The sequence below is a fragment of the Dermacentor andersoni genome, chromosome 10 (assembly GCF_023375885.2).
Source record: "Dermacentor andersoni chromosome 10, qqDerAnde1_hic_scaffold, whole genome shotgun sequence".
Classification (NCBI taxonomy): Eukaryota; Metazoa; Arthropoda; class Arachnida; order Ixodida; family Ixodidae; genus Dermacentor; species Dermacentor andersoni.
The window spans coordinates 126,711,549-126,728,647 of NC_092823.1; the positions used below are offsets into that span (position 1 = coordinate 126,711,549).

The window sequence follows — 17,099 nt, forward strand, 5'->3', positions numbered from 1 at the left end:
TCCACAAGGGTGCATAACTGTGAATGACGGAAAAAACACTGGACAACCAGGGAGACCGGACACACAAGTGCATAGCACATTGGAACCAATGCACACATTTCTCTATACCATAATGATGCCCTGTCTGCAATGGCTGGTATAGTGTTGGTGTTGGTTTACTCTGAGAATGTCATAATGATCATCATCAGCCTATTTTATGTCCACTGCAGAACGAAGGCCCCTCCCAGTGATGTCCGATTAACGTCTTGCGCTAGTTGATTGTCAATTTTCTGCCGTCTTTGATTGTGCTTCCCTTCCCTCGGTACACATTCTGTATCTATAATGGTCCAGCAGTTATCTGCCTTACGCATAACGTGGCCTACAGAGCTCCATATTTTTCTCTTAATATCAACTAAGAATGTACACTTTTTATAACCAGAATACTGGAGTGTATCGCAGGCAGTCAATAAGCACAGTTTTTCAAATTTAAAGGAAGCGCAATAAACAAGATATGAATAAATGAACACTGCATGCGAGAGGTACTGAATGTTAATAATTTTTACGATAACCTATACAGTGTTGCTTAGCTTGTTTGGATAACCAAAACACAAAAGATCTGGTTTTAACAATCCCACTCCTTTTCAAGCTTCATTATAGGCCAAAGTTGTGCCTTGCCTACATTACAATGACTACCTTTATATACAAAGTGGTAGATAAGCATGGAATAGAATTGGGCAAAAAGAATAAATTGCACTATACTGGTGCAGTGCGCACGCATGAAACAAATTAATTTCAATGTGTCAAAATTCGAGTCCATCATCATCAGCCTATTTTATACGTTCACTGCAGGACAAAGGCCTCTCCCAGCAATATCCAAATGCCCCTGTATTGTGCAAGCTGACCTGTAAATTGCCTGTAAATTTCCTAATTTCATCACATTACGCAATTCTCTGCCATCCTCAACTGAGCTCCTCTTTTCTTGGAACCCATCTTGTAACTCTACAGACTCTGAAGACCAGTCCTTAAAACGGGCACACAAGGTAAAAATAAGTTGAACTGCAGAGCAGCATAGTGTGTGGCCTCACGTGATTGGTTCTACCCAAAGGACTCCCACAGGCACATCTGGTTTAGCTGGGACTTTGTTTTGATACACTACATTGCATTTCATATGTAGCAGACAACGGTGCGGAAGCTATGCGAGTAGCATGATCATAGAAGTTTCACTCCACGTATTTCACTGCGCTGTTTTTGATCTGCGATGCTTTTTAGAAAATGACTACTTCACATACTACAGCTACAACTTGTGGGTGTACGGTTACATCAAATCACACATTATATTTGCGTGCCTTCATGCTTCCACCGTGCAACATACTATTGGTCGTGAGCACAAGCAGTGTGCTATGGATGCTGATAGCAGAGATCTGCCACTCTGCTCGTTCAATGTAAGCAGGTTCATATATGCAATGCCTTCTGTGTAGTAATTGTCACATTTCTTTCTGCATAAAGTAACACAGTGTTACATTAAATTATATCATGCATACCTATATCTTACTTTCATTGTGACCCACTATATTTTGACCACAAATGTGAGCAGTTCTCTAGCCTATGTAGTGAGTGTTGCCTGCTGTGTAGACAAGCTTTGTGCTCTGTTAATGGATGTAGGTGGCACAAGTACTTAGAAGCTGTATTTTGAGGGGGACGGCTCAAGCATATAAAGGAGTGTGTTTGAGCTACTCTTGCATATGTTTAGCTTCTTGCTGCTAGCGTACCTATCTGCTGTGCTACTTGTGCTACAAATGATGCTCCATTTGGGTCCGGCATATTGGCGCTTCCGTATAGCTCTCATTAAATGCATTTCGTTGTATCCGATGTTCGTTATATCAACGAGGTTCCGCTACTTTGTACAAGTTGAGGGGTCACCGAATCCTAAGCGACACAATTCACACATCAGACACGAAACTTGGCCTTAAACGAAAACTTCGCCACAGCGTGTCCTATTGGCGCAAGTGGCTGCACAGGCGTGGCGACGTTCAAAGACTGACGCTTACTGTAGGGGTCAAACCTCCAGAGCTCGAGCTTGTCGTCTAAGCGTGCTCGCACCTGGACGAACTTGTGCTTCGAGACTATGCTCTCCAAGAGCACCAGGATTAACCTACGAAGGAAACAAGCAAAAACAGGCGATGCCGGTTTCAGTATTCTCAGTCCTTTCAGGCCCGCGCGCCAGCGATCGCCCAAAATCGCAGCAAAAGAGGAGTAAATCAGGTGCTACCCACTTGGACTTAGCCTTGGCCATATTGCTTTAGCACCGACACACCTAAAGCTCCTTGCGATACGCGAATCCGCAGACGACAGAGCGAAAGTGAGCGCTCAAACCACACCTCTTTTCGCAGGTAGATCTTGGATCTATCCGCAGAACTATTTCATCTTTCTATGGGCGCCATGTTGGCCATGTGAGTATCGATGAGTTGATTCGGCCTCGTCTACCGTACCAAAAGGCAGGTGGTTTCGCTTCTATACAGGATCGTGTTCAAACCTTTCTGTGAATTCTAGCGAAATTCTTGGATAATTAAAAAAGCTTTCCGTATTATGTTAATTTGTGCGAGGTACAGGGAGTTCGTATCTCTTGCGTTTAGTCTTGTTTCTAACGCCACCGCACACGTATTAGTTGCAAAACTTTCGGTAACTTGAGCATCAAAAACTTGCCACGTTATTACGGAAAATGAATGTATTTAGAGATTGTTGCGTCACCTGTTGGTGTTTAAACAAACTATCATTGCGTTAAATTGTAACATGGTGTGTTAATTTGTTTTTCTTCATAGGGAACGCACCCGTCTGCTACTCGCCGTTCGTGCCCGAAAATTGTGAGCGGTAAATGGCTAGAGAGTTTCGCGACTGCAAAGCTCGACAAACTCGGGCGTGTACGAACTTCCGGGCTCCGGCTGCAATTACGGGTCCGTGCTTTGTTTGTGTGCTGGCTGTTGGTGGTGGTGAGATCGCTCGCGCTGTGCTTATTTGTCGTGTATCCTGTGCGCTCTGAAGCGTGCTGTGTTGGACTCGCTCGAAGAGCCAGTGCGGGGGCCCGCAGGACCGCTTCGTGTCTCAGTCGCACCAAGCCGTCGGTTCGCGGGCCTGTCACGAATAGGCGCCGTTAGCCTCCGAGGGCGAGAGCTATAAAAAAAGGAGTCCGATAGCTGCGGGACGACCGTGAACTGCGAGCAGCCTCCGTCCGCCATGTGTGACTAACGCCAGCACCCTCAGCCAGCCTAGGTAGATCATTTTTTTCTCCTCTACCTGGCGCCTTAGGGGTTGCACTTGGTGCTAACACGCATTTGCGGGACCCGTTTGATTTTCTCCCGTCCTGAGTCCGAGCGGGAACTTGGATGTATGCCCGTTTAGACCAGTGTTTTCGCTTTGATCGGATCGAGTACGGCGCAGCGGTCGTAAATGTCGAGCGCACATTCAACCTGCTGGGAGAGCTCGTCGGATCGTGCGCATTTGGATCCGCCCTGTCTCTGAGGCGAAGCGGCGTGCGTACTGGGGGAAATACCGTATTAAACCGCTTGGAATCGGCCAGCTGTTATGCTAAGCGAACCACCGTTTTCTTTCTCTCTCACGCTTCGCAGGGATCCGAAGCGGCCGCTGGGTATGGCACTTGGATCTCCGCAGAACAGCAGCAGACCAGCGTGCAACGCGAGTGCCGTGACGTCACCGCCGACGGGCAGCCTCAACCAGCTGACTGCTGTTGTCCTCGTCGTTGACTCGGGCTGCAGCGTACCGTCGTTGTGGCCTGTTGGGCGTCAGTGCTAGCGACGACGACCCTCGCTTCTTGCTCGTCCGGCTGGTGCTCCAGCTCGCTGGGGTCGGGGCTGGGGACGTAAACGTTTCTCCTGCGCCGTGTGCGCCCTGCGTCGTGGTTTCGCATACGCCACTGCGCTGCCCAGGCACGCCGAGGTCTCAGCGGACGGGCCCGTTCGCGAGATCGCGCCGTCGTCCCGAAACTTGCGCGTCTGCTCGAGCGCGCGCGCGCGCGTGTGTGTGTGTGCATGTGTGTGGTCTCCGTGTGTTGAACGTCGTCGTGTTCGCACTTGGAAGGGGCTGCCGAGACTGACGCAAATCGGAGTTGAGGGAAGCGTGAAGGCAGCGTGAGAGTCGAGGTTGAAAAAAAAAAAAAAAAAAAAGTCCTCAACGAGCCAACGAGAAGCGGTCGAGGCGAGGAGGACGGTAGAGAAAGAGAGAGAGTGTGTGCTTGGGAAATTTCGACGTGCGCTTTCCCAACGAAGCGCTTTTTTGCTCGCTTGCCTAGCGTTTCCGCGCCCGTCGGGGGGAAGGGGGTCGGAGGACCCGGGGCGTGGGTCGGAGGCGTTGGTGAGCGAAAGCAACGGACGGAGCCAAAAAGGAAAACAAAAACAAACAAAAGACAGGAGCCTCCTCGCACAAGCAAAGCAACCAAACAACGAAAACACTTTCACCAAAACAAAGGGGCAAGCCCGTTCAGCGAGCATCAAGGCTGGCATCGTGCGCGAAGACGCAGGAGGACGGCGAAGGATCGTCTCCGCCGCGCAAGAAGCAGCGGGTTGCGCCGGCAGTGATGCAAGCGACGAACGGCTGCTACACTCTGCAAAATGGAGACGAGACCAGCGCGTCCTCAACCGTGGCCGAGAAGGCGGCGACCGTCGCCGCCTCGGCCACCGCCGTCAACAAGAACATCATCGGCTCGCGCACCGAGCAGGACATCATCCGCCTCATCGGCCAGCACCTCCGGGGGCTCGGGCTCAAGTGAGTTCTCTCGATCTCCCACTTCTGCCTGTGGCCACCCAACGCGCGCGCCAGTCTGTTCTTTTCGGAAGGGTGTCGAACCCGAGACCTTCTTTTCTGCCCCGGAAGTACCCGTGGTCGTAGCTCGGCCAGTGTACTAAACTGTTCCGGTATTCGCCCCGAGACGTCAATCTGTGGTGGATGTGCGAAGTCGCGACTATTTCATGCTCTAGGTCATGACAAGATAATGTTGCCCCTCATGTGAAGTTGTAGATACTTTTTGATTGCTGCAGGAAGAAGTTCATTTTTGGCTGTGCGTAGTAAGCGTCGGTCAGCTGTTACATTGGTGTGGGGCTGTAGTGTACTTCTGTGCCTATTCCGCACCGTTGATGCTTTAAGCGCGTACCGTTCTAATAGCAGTTGCGACACAAAGAAACACTGTTTCTACCGTAGAACATGTTCCTAGTGTTTGCCAGCATGTGTTGAATATAACCTCTTCGGAACAGGTGTATGCTATTTACGCGATCAACCGAGAAAGAACACCTGCTGCCTTGCATTGTGCGTCGGTAACATCGTGCATTGATCCAAAATCGCACAGTCACGCGCCAGTCCTACGCAAGGTCTAGTGGGTTCGCGCGCCGTCACACCACGGAGAACGACTTGGGACATGTGTAGTACTACATGCATTAGCAATGCAAAGTTACGTAGCGTGAGTTCACGGCGATATCGTAACTTATACACCGTTAAACGCGACAGCGCGCTGCTTCGTCAGCTGCGCGCCAGACGTTTGTTTCGCGAGAATCGCTTGCAGACAGCTGCTGTTGTATGTGCTGTGGTGATACGACGTTGTTTTTTCTTCCGACTTGTGAAATAGCGCGACGATGACGCGTACTGTTTCCATACGAGTCGCCGTCACATTGCGATCGTGCGTTGCTGTATGATCGCCAGTGCGGTTACCGCGCGAACCGAGGCGTTCGCCATTCGTGCTAGCGGATCGTCTGTTGCAGACAGACGTGAGGTTAGGTTAAGCAAATGATCGAAAATTTATCGGTATTAGTATCGACTTTGCGTTACCTTATTTTTTCGCGCAGTAGCTGAATTTGGCGTTTTATTAGCGTTTTTTTTTTTTTGTTATGAACTTGAAGTGAGTGGTTGAGGGTTGGCCAATGTTTACAGTACTGCCAGTACTCTTCCGCTAACTTTCACAATGGCAGTGCTGCAGTAGATAACAAGCCGCGGCTATCAAGGAGGGTTTTTTTTTTTTTCTTCAGGCCCCCTAGGTGGCTCTAGTGCGGATGCATGATACAAACGCCGTCTGTTTTGTTGTAGTATGTGGCGCGACCTCTTTCATCATGAGCGGATATCCGGAAGTGAGCAGGGCGACGCGTGTTAAAAAAAGAAAGGACCCGAGCACATTGGCCTTGTGATGTTGCCCCTGAACGTTGCTGATAAGGTGCCAAGGTGCGCTGATGGGTGCCTCGCCGGGAACGAGAGGCACCCATCATGCGAAGCTGTTTCTAGGAAGCTAAAGTCTTCACTATAATGCTTAATTAAAATTTGCTATTTTTGCTAAAGCAGATGCAGTTTTAGAACCAGCATATGCAGGCATTGGGTTCTTGTGCGGTAGTGCACCCTGACTTAGGGACCTCTACTTCTAGGAATTTATTCTAGGGAGTTACCTGAGGCCTCGTAGTACTCCAGTTCCAATTGCAGAGTTCTTATGTGCCCTTTTTTCGGAGTTCTTTAATTTATATGACCATTTGACAGCATCTATAACTTTGAGTACCCTATATCCAAAGCTTTTCCAATTCCAAAAGTTAGCCGATTGGCTGTTCAGTTTTAATTGGAGTGGTCAGTGTTCCAACGTCTGCGTGACATGTCAAAGGATAGTCAAAAGTTTTGTAAATTGGAATTTTCACAGTGTGGAAGAATCACAGATTCAGTGCAACTCTCGAGTTCTGGAGCATAAAAATTTTGCTCAAATGTTTTACTGCAAGTGATGAAATTATGATGCTTATAGAAGCTGAAACCCATTGTTGTTGCTCATTGGCTATGGCGTTGGGCTGCTAAGCATGAGGTCGCGGGATCTAATCCCGGCCACGGCGGCCACATTTCTATGATGGTGAAATACGAAAACATCTGTGTACTTAGATTGTGTACTTGTAATCAAATCGTGCTTTAGGCACGTAAAACCCCATAACTTATTTATGAAAGCCGAAGGTACTTTCCCGCAAAGAATACAGTGACTGTCTGCAAAAACTTCAGTGACTCATATTCTGTTGTGTTCGTTACTGTACTTAACATATCACTGCTTGTCACTTCAAGATTGTAACATCGCGTTCAAATGCACAAACTTGCAGCGCAATGATTGGTAAATATCATGACTTATCTTTGATAATGTCTTTGCCCTAAAAAGCATCCTGAGTGTATTAATAGCGTCTCTGAGCTAATAAATCAAGCAGGCAGTGGTGTCGTGTTCTGCTTTCTACATGTAAGAAAGAAAGCTGGCACACTGGTATGTTAACAGTTGAAAAAACTAGCTGGAGAACTTTTTAGATACTCATACCCCCCTGCAGATGAAAGATACACATATATATTGATCAAAGTATCTATCTTTTGAAAGATAAAGGTGAAAACACTCAGCTCTGGGAGCAGCATTTCAATGATAGTGAATGATCTGTGTCATCAAGAGATGAGATTAAAAGGAGTAATCATGGCAGCTTGTCTTTTCTACAGAGGCCAGGAGACATTCAAGATAAGGATAGCACAAGGGAATAATTTTTTTTTGTAATGATTTCATTCATTTATAACAATTATCAAGCAGCTCACATCCATCATTCATTGCACAACTTGCCAGTTCTGGCTTTTGAAAGTCTTTCTAGATTACCCCACTGTGCGTGTGTGTTACAGCAATGAATAGAACCCATCTTCATTTACAAGATGTTCTTGGGTCAGCATGCTCGACAATGCCACTGTTGAGAGAAAAAAAATTGGCACTTGTTGATCTTTGTTTAGTACTTCATTTCACGGTCATGATCACTAAACCTTAATATAATGAGCTTCCCTAAGATAAGTTTATGAGTTAATTGCATTCTTTATATGTTAAGTATACTAGGGGATCCAAAACTAACAGAAAAAACGAATTTTTGGGGAAGCTTAGAGGCATACATGGCAGTGAGAGCAACCATTAAAACCAATCACTATAGTCAAGATTCTGATGAAGATGCAAGCCAGCATACATTGGAATACCACACTCTCAAGGAATGGCAGATTTGTCTACATGTGAGTTAACAACATTTTGGGAAGATTGACAAGGGTCGTGAGCACTAACGAGTGTAGAGATGAATAAGAATGGCGCGTGAAGTCTGACCCATGCATGAAGAGCCCCGAGACAACTTTTGAATGTTGCAGCCACTAGGAAAGTTGCAGGACGCCTGCTGCGTGCTCAAGCCCGCTGCTACGACTGACATAAATTTCAGAGATTGCATCGTGGACATTGCAATGCTCATGCACTGCTGTTAAAAAGAAGCTTTCTTTGCGGGCCCTCCCATACTCTGCTTACTGTGGCTTCTGCTGCTGCTGTACTGCCTAATGCTCACACACCAAACAGCCATCCCTACAGATGTGCCCATGGGTGGCTCTATTCTATATGAAATTACACAGATAAGCAACACAGTACCTAAATATCCTTACTGCAATGAATACATGGCTGCAAGCGCATCATGTCTTCATTTGAATGAAGCTTTCTGTGCTATCTTTTCTGGGATTTGGCACATGTGGTCGGTTGGTTTCTGGCCTCGGAAAGTGGGGCAATTCTGAAGCTAGTGCACTAGTAAACTAAGCTGATACCAGCGATGATGCAATGGAAACTTGACCGAGGCAGTGCAATCCACACCTGTCTTGGTGGTGTAGTGGGTTTGGCATTGTACTGAAGCCCGAGGGTGTGAGATCAAATCCCCACCGTGGCGGCCGCATTTCTATGGGGGTGAAATGCAAAAGCGCCCTTGCACTGTGCAGTAGGTGCATTTTGAAGTACTTCAGGTCGCCAAAATTAATTCGGAGTCGCCCACTACTGGCATACCTCACAATCATATTGTAGTCTTGGCACATCAAGTTTTAGAATTTCATATCGTTTAGCTTAATCTGCAGTTGTGTTTGTTTTCTTTCCCTGTGTATACTGAAGACATTTCAAATAAAACGAAGCTGTTGCTTTTGTTAAAATAAAATGTTTCGCAATATTATGTCAGAGTCAATTATCCTACAATCTAGATTTGAACGTTTGTGGAAGGAAGGCCTTTGTACTGAAATTGTTTTGGCAAACAAATAGTACGCCGATGGGACAGGGACAATGACACAAGTTTTTACGCACAGTTTGATCTTATGGAGACACAAAGCATTAGAACTCGAGAAAAAAAAAAAGGGAAAATACTCGCGTGTAAGTGCAGCATTGATTAACAAACAACTTAGGGTTGTAAAAGTGTCTAACTCTTTATCACTAAGTAAAATGAAACTCATCGCTAATCACTTGTGTTGTTGTCCTTTGCTTATGTCCCATTCTTATTCATCTTTTCTTTTTTTTAACAATGATGCCTTATCAATTCACCGAGTCGACACTCCTTCTGAAGTGGGTTCATTACAGAACAGTGGATACAGTAGGGTAAAGCTGCCCAGGGTCAGTGTTCGTAATGGTTGATATTTCTGATAAAGGAGACTGGAAATGGAGAAGGCACTGTTAAATCTGTATTTCAATAGATTACACTCCTATCGCTTGAGTGACAAATAGGAGGACATCTTCTCAGCCCTGTCCCTAGTATTAATATTTTATTTCCCTCTCCTAACCTTGTCATGCTTTTCCAGTTTATCCATCACAGTTGTTCATTGGCTATAGTGTTCTGCTGCTAACCGTGAGCTCGTGGGTTCGAATCCCAACCACGATGGCAGCATTTCAATGGGGAGAGAAAGTAGCTATAGTGCCTGTGTATCAAGATTCGGGTGAATGTTAAACTCGGAATAATTCTGGAGCCATCCACTGTATCTCTCATAGCCCTTCTGTTGATTTATAATTTTGGAACCAATCAGTCAATCCTTTCTAGTTTCCTTATCCTCGTTCACAAAGGGCTAACCCATATGATAACAGAAAAAAAGAAATGCATATAATTGTGCACTTCCAGCTATAGCTGACAATTGGCCAGCAGAGGAGTACTATAACTGATATCCTTTGTGACAACTATGGCATTGAGAAACTCCATTTTATTGTCCTCTTAACTAACCGTGGTTTTGCCAAGATCTACTGAACACTGGACTACTGGACATTCTATAAATATGTGATGCGTAGGATGTTGAAGCAAGTTACGTTGGATGGAAAACCAGTGACACCGCACCCTGTGGCATGCTTGTCTTTTATATGCAGCCGGACAGCAGAACAGCTCATCCAGGAGTCTGGCTGTGGCTTGGACCATCCCGCTGCTGCGAAATTCCAGACGCACGTCCTGGAGGGAGACTGGGCGAAGGTGGGAGCTCTTTCGAGCTTCTGTTGCACAGAAGTGTCCACGCTTCAGTTGTACATAATACGGTGTGCAAGGAGTGCGTATCAACTAGAAAAAAAAAATGAATTGTTTTTTAAAATTTTGGACTGGTTGGCATTGTACTTATATTGTCAGCATTTGTAAATCTCTAGGGTCAGGGTAAAGTAACGGTTTCTATTCTACGGCTAGAATAAATGCAGATTCTGTATTCACTGACAATGTCAAAGGTTAATTGATGTTTCAGGACCTATACAGGTTCCTTGTTTGCAAAGCAGTAGTAGACGCTAGGTGCAGCAGACACGTGAATTACAATAATCTGGAATAAACTCGGGGCAAGGTGCCATTCGTCCGGTTCAGTTTGTGGTATTGGGTGTCGCTTGCCTCTGATTACCTCTTCGTCATGTTTCTTTCTTTAGTGATCACTGATGCATTGTCCCAGTCAGACATAATTGCACTTGAGTGCATGCTTTGGCAAGTGTGGTGGACAGATGATGGTTTTGTTATCGTCACGCCTGTGTTATTTCAGTTTTCTTGAGATCTTGCCAGTTTCATTGATGTAGGCATAGTTGTAGTCCTGACCAGATGAGTTTCCATCGAACTCTTGGAATATTCCACTGCTTTTCCTTTTCATGCTTTGTCAATAGTCTTAGCATTGTCCCACTTAATGTTGGCACTGAGATTGGCTGTTTACAAATGCTCGATGATAAGAAAGAAATAGAGTAAAGGGAATTTATTCATTATATCGACCTTGGTATGGTTTGTATTGAACAAAGATATCATTTAGTTCAGGAGAATTTGCTATTGGTTGAATTGTTCACTCTTAACATAGTTTCCAAGGCATGAAGAAATATGATGAAAGAACGAAGAATGAAGAAAGGACCACCAAGGGTGCCTTGTCTGTTGTGTCTTTATACTTGCTTTTTGAAGTATAGTTCTTTGCAGCTTGAAAACCATGTCAAATGTCAAACCATGTCAATCATTTAAAAAGCTATCACTTGCTGTTTTCTCACTGTACTGTCACACATGACGTGTCCGCTTTTCGCACGCCCCATCATCTGCGCCGTTTTGTCATAATGTGCATGCACCGTTTTTCTTTTTTTTTTTTGGTTTTCAAAGAGGGAGTTGGATGCTTCTTTAGGTGCAGTTAGCCACCTGGTAAGGCGTGCGCTGCTTATTGTGGGGAGCATTGTATTAATATTTCCACCTGGTGTTTTGAGCCAGCAAACAGTCATCATTGCGTGTCCAGCAAAAACGGCGAAGAAGACGGCGAAGTCAAAGATTCCGCGCCAGCTGGAGAACCGTCCCTTCGTGTCTGGCCTTTTTAGTGTCTGGCTGCTGGTACTGTTGCTTCACTTAGCGTGTGACAATTTATGATATGCTTACGTGTATGTTTATTAAATTTTTATGGTAAATACTTTCACTCTTTACTGGGTGCATCATAAGCTTAGTGAAAAGAGGTACTGCAGTGAATTTTTATGGTGCTCACAGTAGCAATGTTTTGACCCCTTTGCGTGTTTCAGGCGGAGGCCGATCTCAGTGAACTGAAGGTGCTACTTGAATCACCCCAAGCATATGTGGTGAGTACGAGGGCAGTTGTTCTTAAGTTTCTCGTAGGTTCTACGCATGTGTTTGTCTCATGTATCTTGTGCTGGTACTCTCCTGAACAGTTTCCCATAGGTTCTATACGTGTGCCTGTCTCGTGTATATTGTGCTGTTACTCTCCCGAATCGGTAAAAAATGTGACTGTAGCTGCTTGAAAGTATCCAAGACAACGAGCTAGTTGTGCAAGAGCGGTCAAAGTGCACTGTTGTCTTGTGGCTTCAAGCTGTGGTAGCTCTTGCTTGTGAAATATGCACGTGAAGGCGACGAGTTTAAGCTCGTTGGTACATTGTTCTTGAAAACCAAGTATTTACATTGCAATGGAACTGGACATGAAGGATGTTTGTTTGCCTTTCATCTCCTTTGACATGCGTGGCAAATACTCGGTTTTTTGTCTTCTTGCGTTCTGGCATCACACCGGCATCGTAGCCCAGCGTCGCGCACTCCAATGTGTTCATGTGTGTTCTTCGCATGTATTTGTGCTCATGCTAACCTGATTCACTATTCAACTCTATGACCCTTTGGTAAACTGTGTGAACCCATGTTGTCTGCAAATATAAGACAGTATATTTTTTATCCAAGTAGTTGAAAGCACAGTCGAAGTGTATTATTGCCTAATTGCACCAGACTTGCAAACATTCTTATGCATGAGATGCGCACAAGGCCTCCCACAGCAGTACTTGTGCAATCTCACCATCAACAGCCTTTGAACACTGGTTGTTCACTGTCCTGTGATATTGTAATCCTCAGGTAGTATCACCTCCATTGCCAGTTAAACTTGATTCTGCATCACCATTTTCTCAGTGCACGCACTTAGGCGCTGTAGTGTTGTAAAGAAAGGGCACACATAAATCAAAGGTACCAGGGCAGGAATAACATAACGATTCTATGCCAATGCCATTCCTTTTTGGGCTGCCAGTTGTCGGAGTGGCACTCCGCCTGCCTTATCAGCCTGGTCAGCCAGCTATGAAGAGTGGATGACAAAATTGCCAAAGAATTGTGTGGAAGGAATCTCTTCATTATACCGACCCTTTACATGACGAAAATATAGCAATAAAGCAAATTAACCCTTCCACCTCCTTTCTTGGCTTAAAGCTTGCAGTTGCTTAATGAAATATGTCCAGCATCGTAAGTACTTGCATCTCGTAAGACAGCCAACTGCAGTAGCTCAGATTGGCAGATCAGTTTTTAGCGATATCTGCAAGGTGGTGGCAGTAGTATTATGAAAGGGGAAATTGTCATCCACTCGAGAGCAGCAAGAAGCTACAAAGAAAACCCAATGTAGGTTTCTCAGAAAAAGCTTACACAGTACTATTATTGCTGCAGAATTATCTGTTATCTTTACCATTGTTAGTGTGGAGTCATTCTTCTGTACTCACTAGTGGCCCGAGGCGGGGACAGGGAATGTGCAAAATTCTGTAACGAAACTATGTCACACATCTAGCTTGCCTTAACTGATATGGCCAACTTCCCACTCGCAGCACTGTTGAAACCACAAAGGAAGGAGATGGACTAGGAGGGACCGTCACATGACAACTTTGAAGCCTACTCATAAAAAGATGTAAAGGAGAGGCTCATTGGAAATAGGTCCTGAGCATGTGACAGATAAGTTGTAATTCCTAGCCACCGGGTGTGCGGAAAGTATAGCGGAGGGTAGAGCAGGGAGATGGATGGCAAGGGTCGATCTTTACAACGGGGTGTGAAGAGCTGCATGAACGAAATGATGCCTTGAAAGATCTGGCAACCGTGTAGGGCCTATTTCCCAAGAGTCAATGCGCAGATGGGCTTTGAAGGAAAGAAAGAACAGAGTTGGAGGAGTGAGGCTAGCTGCTTGACATTTTGCTCCCTTTTTCCTTCCTCCATGGTCCAAACACCGGTGTACTTAGATTTAGGTGCATGCTAAGGAACCCCAGGTGGTCCAAGTTATTCCGGAGTCCCTCACTACACGTGCCTCATAATCGGATTGTAGTTTTGGCACGTAAAACCCCATAATTTAATTTTAATTTTATTCAGAGACGAGACAAGACTCGCCCCGAAATCGTGGTGTTTCAACAAACAGATGGTGGTAGGGATGGTGGCACCAGTCAGTGCGTGTCGAAACCTTTCTTCTTTACTTTGGCTCGCCGACACTGTGCAATGCAGGGAGAGCTATAGGTTGCATAAGCCAACCATAAATGAGAACCAGAAGATGACGGGCTCCTCCATTGTCTGCCTCTGACTGGCCTCCAGGCAGCGCTGACTGAATGCAAGTTTCATTGAAGGATTAGGGGTGTACAGTGGGCTCCTCTCTTATCTGGAACACAAGTCGGCTGTCATTACCAAGTGGGTAACACGTGCCCTAGTTTTCACTGCACTGCACGGACTTGGTGAGACGGAGTGTAGTTATAGTCTGAGGTCTGCTATCTTAGTTAAGCATTAATTAATTAATTCATTCATTAATTCATTGTTTCTGTGTTCACCCTGAGGGCATTCTTGGAGAGGAGTACTTTACAGAGGTACACCTTCATTATCACAAGTGATCACTGAACATTCAACATTAAAAAAAATGAAGCAGATTTAGAAATGCGTGCTTGCAATAGGCTGCAAAAAATTTTAGCAAAGATGACAAAAACATAAGCTCCTTTCATATGCTACCTGACCAGATGAGCTTTTGCGGAGTTCTTGACTATGTAGCAAAGATAAGAAAGGTGGCATGAGTAATGATGCAAATGATGCAAATGCAATAAATAAAAGTTCAGCGGCATGTTCTACTCCTGTAAATACACGAAGGCAAAAGCCTGCTGCACACTTGGTAATGCATTAAGCTATACGATCGGAGGGGTGAGACTTCTTGCAAGGCATGACGAGCCACAGTGTGAAGTACATGTGTGGCGCTTTAGGTCGACCTCCTCAGCGACACATGCGAGCATTTAATGCAGTACCCGAAGGTGCAGCATGCTTGTCACCAGTAAGTGTTACAAATGTGTAACACAAGCCCAACAAAATTACCTTGCGTCCTCTCAGCACGGCAAAGCTGCACTCGCGGTCAAACACCTCGCTCTCGGCACTTTGCATGTCAGCATACTTCCGGGGCCTACCGTGCAATTTGCTATACCTCAGGCGAGCGTCCCCCATCGTCGTCTCTCTCGCTTCGCAGTCAGCTGTCGGCACAACCGCTGGTGCCACGTGACGTCAGCGACGCGACACCTGATTTTTATTCTGTCTACGTGCACAGCTTGTTCCCCTCTCCACCCACCGCTCGCTCGGAGAAGGTCGCATGGTTTTTACTTGTACCACTCGAGTAGATGCCACATTTCTTTCAAGGCCATCGCACAACTAGCCACTTAGAGCTTTCGCCTTAAAACTCCGCACAGCATATTTAACACACAAAGAAATATCAGAAAAAAAAAGGAAACACAGGAGAAAGGCAAAAACTTAGTCACAACTAAAAGTTGAAAGGTGTTGCATACACGCCATTCTACAGTGCCATGCTACAGCACCATTCAAGAACTAATTTTATTGGAAAACAGTGCGTGAAGCTGGAATATTGCTTGTTGCCTACTGCATGCAGACGGTGCTTAACAAACCCAAGTGAAAAATCGCATTGCCTGTGTTAACCCTCTCTTGTCCAATGATTCTTGTAGAAATCGTAACGCTTTATAAGAATTATTGGACACAGAGAAATACAAATGGAAAGAGAAATCTCCGAAATCTTATTGTTAGCATATATAATTAGATAGTTTTTTTACTTTTTGCTATTGGTAAACACGGTTCTTCATATTTTGAGAATGCGCATGTGTCATGTCATGTGGACCTAGTGCTTCAGCACCACATTCTTGGAGCCTCCTGCCAAAACTGGTGCCTTAAGTCGCACGATAACGGTCTCTTCTAATAATTTGTAGCCATGGATCATACCGTCATGATTGTGAATTAAGGATTCCGAAGAACCATATGCTGCCTTCTCCAGTGCCCAGTGTTGTTGGCAACTCATGAGAAAAGTCTTCCGTACATTGCCAAGAAAATTCACCGACGATTACGATACTGCCTAATGAAAAATTCGAGCGCAGCTCTATAAGTGTTTTCATTTTGCAATATATTGGGTGGCACGGACAACCTGTCTCATGCGGCACATTCCAAACGGAGCGAAGTGGGGAGCAACTGCCTCACTAATCGGGAGATTGCGAGAGGCAGTGGGTGGCTGATGCATGGGCGTGATTCACAGCAGTAACTGCAGACAGACTTCTGCTCATGCAGTGCTTTGGTGAACAGACAAGGTGTAGAGTGCCTCAATGCACGTGCCGTCACCAATAGAGTGAAGGCAACTGAGCTTACCAAGGCACCCTAACGACATGTGCAACTCTTGTCGCTATAGTCTGTGTTGCACGGCACTACGCTTTTCTTCTCGCGCTCTAGCCATACCCTCCTCGTCCGATTTCCTCCTCACACTATCTTCGCTGTCACCGTATTTCATCACCTGCTGCTCTCCGCATTCGCTCTCATCTTTTGCTGGGCTCGTTTGCTCGGTTACAAGGTACAACGCTCGCCGCTGGAATAGGCACCTGAGAGCCGCGCTCTAAAATGTTGCCTGTTCTTTGTCATTCAGCTTTTCATTTTCACTCCAATTACAAGATATAGCCCAGAAAGGGGTTAACCGTCTGCTCGCCCTCTCAATGCTGTCGCAGGAGATGCTGTTCCTGGTGCTGGAGCAGAAGTACCTGGAGTACCTGGAGGAAGGACGGTTGCTCGAGGCGCTCCAGTGTCTCCGCCATGGACTCTCCCCACTCCGGCACAACACGGAGCGAGTCCATGAGCTCTCCAGGTGAAAAACCAAGCAAGGACGGGCAGTTTTGTTTTTTTCATGTGCTCAACCAGTTCTGCTTACGAGTGGCAGGCAGCCCTGTGTGTGTTCAAAACCCTCATCCTCTAGGCCAGTGCTGCAAAATTTTGCACACTTTGCAGCTAATTACTTTTGTGGCCCCTCAGCGACAAGAATTTTGGCTTCGCGATTGCTTGGGGTCTACTTTTTGTGGCCTTTTCATGCTATCTGTGTCAAGTGCCATTACAAAGGACGTGCAGAGGGCAATAGAGGGTACGCAGGATAGTTTTTGATGAATGGTGCTTTGCGCATGACACGTGGCATTACACCATTTGTCTGCGGATGTCTTTCTTTCATTCTTCATACTTACCGTATTTAGTACCCATTTCTATGCACCCCCAAATCTAACGTGCACGCAATCTTCGCGGGCTCACTGTAAGAAAATA

General features: G+C 45.8%; 1 protein-coding gene across 3 annotated transcripts in view; it reads left to right on the plus strand.

The window, feature by feature from the left end:
- Window positions 1–2,842: 2,842 nt before the first annotated feature.
- Window positions 2,843–17,099, plus strand: part of LOC126544987 (WD repeat-containing protein 26) — a 34,746-nt gene continuing 20,489 nt past the window's right edge. For 2 of the 3 annotated variants that reach the window (XM_050192573.2, XM_050192575.2), the window contains exons 1-5: window positions 2,937–3,246; window positions 3,603–4,755; window positions 10,145–10,244; window positions 11,780–11,836; window positions 16,520–16,656. In XM_050192573.2, coding sequence (XP_050048530.1) covers window positions 4,568–4,755; window positions 10,145–10,244; window positions 11,780–11,836; window positions 16,520–16,656 — 482 coding nt within the window. In that variant the 5' untranslated portion in view covers window positions 2,937–3,246; window positions 3,603–4,567. The other variant, XM_072285028.1, reaches the window with a different exon arrangement.